The sequence below is a fragment of the Theobroma cacao genome, chromosome 1 (assembly GCF_053813885.1).
Source record: "Theobroma cacao isolate CCN51 chromosome 1, ASM5381388v1, whole genome shotgun sequence".
Taxonomy (NCBI): Eukaryota; Viridiplantae; Streptophyta; class Magnoliopsida; order Malvales; family Malvaceae; genus Theobroma; species Theobroma cacao.
The window spans coordinates 13,377,625-13,383,624 of NC_142639.1; the positions used below are offsets into that span (position 1 = coordinate 13,377,625).

Here is a 6,000-nt window from a genome sequence, read left to right on the forward strand (position 1 = left end):
TGAAATTTAACATGGATGGGACTTCCTCACGTGGTTCAAGCTAGGTTGGAATTAGTGGTATTTTAAGAGCTAGTGATGGCACGGTGGAGGTAAGGTTTTCTATATCAACAAGGGTTGCGGATTCAAACAAGGTCGAATTAATGGCAATTATAGAAGCTTTCTACATTTTTGAGAAGAGTTTGTATAATAATTATTACAAATTATGGATAGAAAGTAACTCAATGAATGCAGCTTATTGGATGAATAATTCGGAGGAGGTGCCTTGGAGACTTAGAGAATGGATTGTTAGTATGGAAACCTTGCAAAAAAATTCAAGCAATGAAGAGTAACACATGTATTTATAAACGCTAATGGTGAGGTGGATCGACTTGCTAAGGATGGAATTGGTACAAGGGAGCAATTCATACAAGTCTTGATGCCATCAGTAAATTAAATTGGAAGATAATGTTCATGGAGATTTGTTAATATCCGAGAAGAGTCTTCACAATTTTAAAGGACGGGTCACATGTGGATTATGCACAAAGAATCCAGCATGCAAATTTAATTTTGCAAAAAGATTGAATTTGAAAGGAGTCCATCATTTTTAAGACTCTAAAGCCAAGTGAAGGTTGGATGATACTATGTGGTTAAAATTTTCAAGAACATGTATGTGGAATTCAGCATGAAATTTAAATTTCAAAGAGTTTTATTTTGAAAGGAGTCTGTCATTACTAAGACTCTAAAGCTGGATGGAGTTTGCATATTATTTTGCTGTCTAAATGAGAAGTATTCGAACCTATCATTGGATCATTTGGATAGGTTATTCATGTTTGGATGCCAAGGGTTTTCAAGAGAGCTGTGGGCAGATCTAGGGTAGATAAATTCTACCCAAATCTCTCCAAATTTGGGCTTTAGGAGATGGGGTTATTTCTTTGTATTGTTTATTTTTTGTATTCATAAAATCCTAAGTATAGACTTTGGCATTAAGTAATAAAATTTGCTTACTTTTTTTTTTAAAGTCTCTCTGCCTAAAAATTTAATAATAATAATACTAATAAAGAAAAACTTTACCATGATTTAAGTGGATAAAATGTAAGTCATGATCTTCCAAGGTCTTACGTGCTCTTGAGTGTTCTATAAACTATCCCTAATGCAAAAACAGTGGGAAATGACAATTGAGAGGAGGAAGGTGAAAATGTAAAAGAAAAATAGTAGTACAATGAAAGACAGCCTTCGGTTAATGTATTTGGTAAGATGGTTAACCTTGGTATCATCGACATAAGAAAAATTATAAGGTTGAAATAATTTACTGTTCAACCAAAAGGGCAACAATCCATGTGCATAATATACGAAGTTTACCAACTTTGAGGACCATATAGCAAAGTGGATAAAAAAGATGTAACTTTTGAAAGATAAAATATATATCTCGAGGGTGATTAGGCAGCTACATCTTAAGTTTTGTTTATGTGATTTTAATTGCTAATTAATTCACTATGGCACTTGAATTTAGCTTCCTTAAGATAGACATAAAAAAATTAAATGGTGTTATTGAGATCATACATTTACTTTAGCAATGTAGAATAGAATCAATATCTATGTAAACTTTCTTTCTCTTTTTAACTCAATGTCATCATTAAGTTGAATCAACTTTTGTTTTGACTTAGACACAATAATTTAAACATTAATATGAACTTTATTTGAAGTCTTAGTTATTGACCTAAAACTTATAACACAAAAGTATTTTCAGTGGTTACTAGCTACGAAAAAAAACAGGAAATTGCACCTAAAAATGCAAAAAGAAGTAAAGTTGGAGTTGATTTGTCATAGAATGGATCTATGTATGCTATGGTATGAATTAACAGGTGGTTGAAGCAGCTAAAAATGGAACTTGGTTTCCATAACGCAAATAAGTTGGAGTACATATTATTCCAATTGTCGACTACTTGAAGTCTATTTGTTGGCAATATTTCTTGTGACTATGACTCAAAAAGAGGCCTCCATACTAAGGAACAATTGGACTTTTTGTGGCCTTCGGCTCCTTGCAATTTAATCACTATGGCTTTATGCACCAAGAAATATGGTCACCCCTTTATGTCACTAGAGTGATGCTCATGTGTTACGCTCAGAACATTGAATACTTTTCTTTATTCAGTTGTTGAGAAGTCGGCGAAATATGATGAATACTGAGCAAGAGAGAGAGGAAGAGGCGGCACATGAGAATGAGAGAATATTAGAGAATTCTCATTACCCAAAAAGGTATTCTTACAGTAGTATTTATATACAGGGTCTCTGTTAGTCAGAGAAAAACTAATACTTATATAACTAACAATCAAACTTTAACTAACTTTTAAACTCTAAAAACTCTATTAACAAAATGGTACACTTTGCTGTAGTTGTGGAAGGCTTTTATTGAAATGGTGTGCATCATTTATCTGCTTATGGCTTTTATTGAAACGGTGTGTACTATCTGTCAATTTGTGCCTTCTTTTTTTCAAACCCCGACCTACTATCCTCTGTACAATTAACTAACCTGCAGGCCTTATTCAACTAACTGTGTCTAATACTCTCTTTCAAGATGAGGAGTGAATATCATGAACACTCATATTGCCTAATAACTTGTAGAATTGTCTTAGCTGTAGGGCTTTGGTAAAAATGTCTGCTATTTGTAATTGAGTTGAAATGTGTACAAGCATTATTATCCCAGCTAAAACCTTTTCATGAAGGAAGTGATAATCCATTTCTATGTGTTTTGTCTTCTCGTGGAATACTGGATTCTTGTTAATGTGTATCGTAGATTGACTGTCAGAGAAGAGGTTTACTACTTCCTTGTGACTGATTCCAAAATCTGCCAAAAGGTATTGCAACCAAATAATTTCACAATAGGTTGAAGCCATAAACCTGTATTCTGCCTCTGCTGAGCTTCTAGCCACTACAATTTTCTTCTTTGATTTCCAACTTACGAGAGAATCTCCAATGAAAATACCAAATCCTGTGATTGATTTTCGTGAGTCAGGACATCTTGCCTAATTACTGTCACAATAGGTTGAAATTGTCAGACTAGACTTTGATTTCATTAGGATGCCTTGGCCTGTTGCCCTTTTAAGATACTTTATAACTCTGTAAGCTGCCATGAAATGTTCACTGCTGGGTTTATCCATGAATTAGGACAAAACTTGCACTGCATAGGAGATGTCAGGCCTAGTAAAGGTTAAATATAACAATTTACCGACCAGTTGTCTATATTTGGTAGCATCCTGAAGATTTTGCTTACCCTTGGTCTTGCATAACTTATGATTGTAGTCAATGGGAGTACTTACAAGCTTGGTTCCAAGTAGACCATGCTCTTCTAAAAGGTCTAGGGTGTATTTTCTTTGGCATATGGATATGCTTTCTGGAGATCGAGCAATTTCAAGTCCCAGGAAAAACTTGACTTTACCAAGATCTTTAAGTTTAAATTGTGAACTCAAAATTCCTTTGACATTAGATGCTGCTTGAGCTGAGGTACTTCTTATCAAAATATCATCAACATAGACTAAAATTGCCACAAAGTCCCCATTGTTTGCCTTCATGGTAAACAAAGAATAATCTGATGTTGATTGTGTGAAGCCAAACTGTAGAATTGAGGCAGCGAGTTTAGCATTCCACTGTTTGGATGTTTGTTTGAGTTCTTATAGGGATTTATGAAGCTTGCAAACCAACTTTGAACTTGTTTGATACTCCCTTTGAACAGAATACCCCTGTGGTAGTTCCTTGTAAACTTCTTCTTCTAGGTCCCCATTTAGAAAGACATTGTTAATATCGAGCTGAGATAAGCGCCAATTGTTTGCAGCAGCTAAAGCAAAGAAAACTCTTACTATTGTCTGTTTAGCCACAAAACTGAAGGTTTCCTGATAATCAAAACCTATAATTTAATTGAACCCTTTAGCCACCAACCGTGCCTTGTACCTTTCAACTTCACTTGCAACATTTACTTTCACCTTGTATATCCATTTACAACCTACAGCATGACAATTAGGAGGTAGTGGAACAATGCTCCATGTACCATTGTTTTCTAAGGCCTTCAACTCAACAGCCATGGCTTCCCTCCAATGATGATGATTAATAGCTTGATGGTAAAAGCTTGGCTCATGAATGGATGACAATGAATCAGTAAAGGTTCTGTGTGCAGGTAACAGTTTATTATAGGATATGTACTTGGTGATTGGATGTGCAGTGACTGTGTTTGAGTGGGATGGTAGGTCTGTATAGTATGCTTCCAAGTATTTGAGAGTTTGTTTAGGTTTGATACTTTTTTTAATTGGTTGTACTATGTCAGTAGTTGTGCTTGGCTTAGGTGAATTAGTACTACTGACTGCAGGTTCACCAGTAGGCAATGAGTCAATAGGTAATTCATTCACATTTAAACTAGAAGTTTCTAATACATTTGATACAGCTTTAGGGAGATGTGTTTCTATTGGTTCTTGGTTTTGGTGAGGATAATTGGATGAATTTGTATCAAAATAGTCAAAATAATCAGCATGCACACCAAGTGTTTGGTCAAATGCAGGATGAGAAGTAGCATGCTGTGATGAATGAAAAGGAAAAGTATCTTCATGAAAAACAACATTTTTGGATATTAGAGTCTTTTGTGCACAAAGATCATATACTTTATATCCCTTGATGCCATTGGGATATCTTAGGAAAGTACACTTGCTTGCTCTCTTATCTAATATCTTCCTATGCTGTGCTAGTGTGGATACAAAAGACAAGCATCCAAAAACCTTGAAATGATCATATGATGGTGGTTTCAGATAGAGCAACACATATGGTGATTTATTTTTGAGAATTCTAGTAGGCACTCTATTGATGATGTGTATTGCAGTAAGCACTACATCCCCCCAGAAGTGTATTGGAACTCTAGATTGGTGCATCAGGGCTCTTGCAACCATCAGGATGTGTTGATGTTTTCTGTCAACAATTCCATTTTGTTGAGGTGTATCAACACATGATAAATGGTGGATTATACCTGTCTTGGCAAAGACATCTGTAAGTTTAAACTCTTGGCCATTATCTGACCTTAAACACTTGATTTCAAGATTAAATTGCCTTTAAACTATAGCATTAAAGGAAGGTATAATTGTTGAAACTTGTGATTTGTTCTTTATCTGAAAAATCCAAGTAAAACGATAAAAATCATCCACAATGGTGAGGAAGAAACGATGACCATTTAAAATGGGAGTCTTATATGGCCCCCAAATGTCCACATGGATTAATTTAAAGGAAATCTTTGTGCTTTGAGAATAAGTAGGAAAAGGAAACTTTCTCTGTTTTGCCAATGGATAGATTTCACAAAATAACTCATTTGAACATTTAACATTTGGAAATTGTCGATGGATTACATTGATCCTTTTTATAGGAGCATGACCAAGTTTGAAACGCCATAAATCAAAAGTTCTATTCACTGCATTATAGTTACTAACGGAAGAAATAACAGGAAATTTAATAATTCTGTCAAAACAGTAATTTGATAAATCTTGAACTTATTTCTTATACTCCATGAAATATAATCCTGATGAGCCCTTAGCAACCCCAATCACTATCCATGAGGGAATATCCTTGACAATATAGTATATGTCAGTGAAAAAAACATTGGCCTTTCTTGAACTAATTAGCTGACTTACAGAAATCAAGTTGAATTTGAAGCTTGGAACACACAACACATTCCTTAAGATGAGTGGTGAGGTAAGTTTAACTATACCTGCATGACTAACGATAGCTCTTTTATTGGTTTAGAGCTGGACAAAGGAATTCTTAATTGGTTTTGCATAGATAAAGTCATCTAAAGAATGTGAAATATGATCAGTTGCACTTGAATCTACTATCTAATAATTTTGTTTTAACATGCAAGTGCTTATGTTTCTGAAGCTAGAAGGCATGTTGTTGGTGGTATTGAAACAAAAATGGTCTGAAATGATTCTTGTAAAAGCTGAATTTACCAATGAGTGTTTTGCTTGTTGGTTGTTTGAGGAGATGCCCTTACCA

General features: G+C 34.7%; 1 protein-coding gene across 1 annotated transcript; it reads right to left on the reverse strand.

Moving 5' to 3' along the window:
• Positions 1-2,549: 2,549 nt before the first annotated feature.
• On the reverse strand, positions 2,550-5,026 carry LOC148764547 (uncharacterized). Its single transcript, XM_088805922.1, has 5 exons — positions 4,985-5,026; positions 3,957-4,541; positions 3,675-3,866; positions 3,251-3,590; positions 2,550-2,824 (listed from the first exon to the last, which is right to left on the reverse strand). Exons 1-5 carry the CDS (start codon positions 5,024-5,026, stop codon positions 2,550-2,552), a joined length of 1,434 nt encoding a protein of 477 aa, XP_088662048.1.
• Positions 5,027-6,000: the final 974 nt, after the last annotated feature.

Coding starts and splice junctions, on each gene's coding strand:
- LOC148764547 (XM_088805922.1), bottom strand. CDS start 5,026: ATGGCCAAGAGTTTAAACTTACAGATGTCTTTGCCAAGACAG. Junction 3,867..3,956: donor GTTGTAAATGGATATACAAG/GTGAAAGTAAAT, acceptor TTTGATTATCAG/GAAACCTTCAGTTTTGTGGC. Junction 3,591..3,674: donor ATCAAACAAGTTCAAAGTTG/GTTTGCAAGCTT, acceptor TCAATTCTACAG/TTTGGCTTCACACAATCAAC.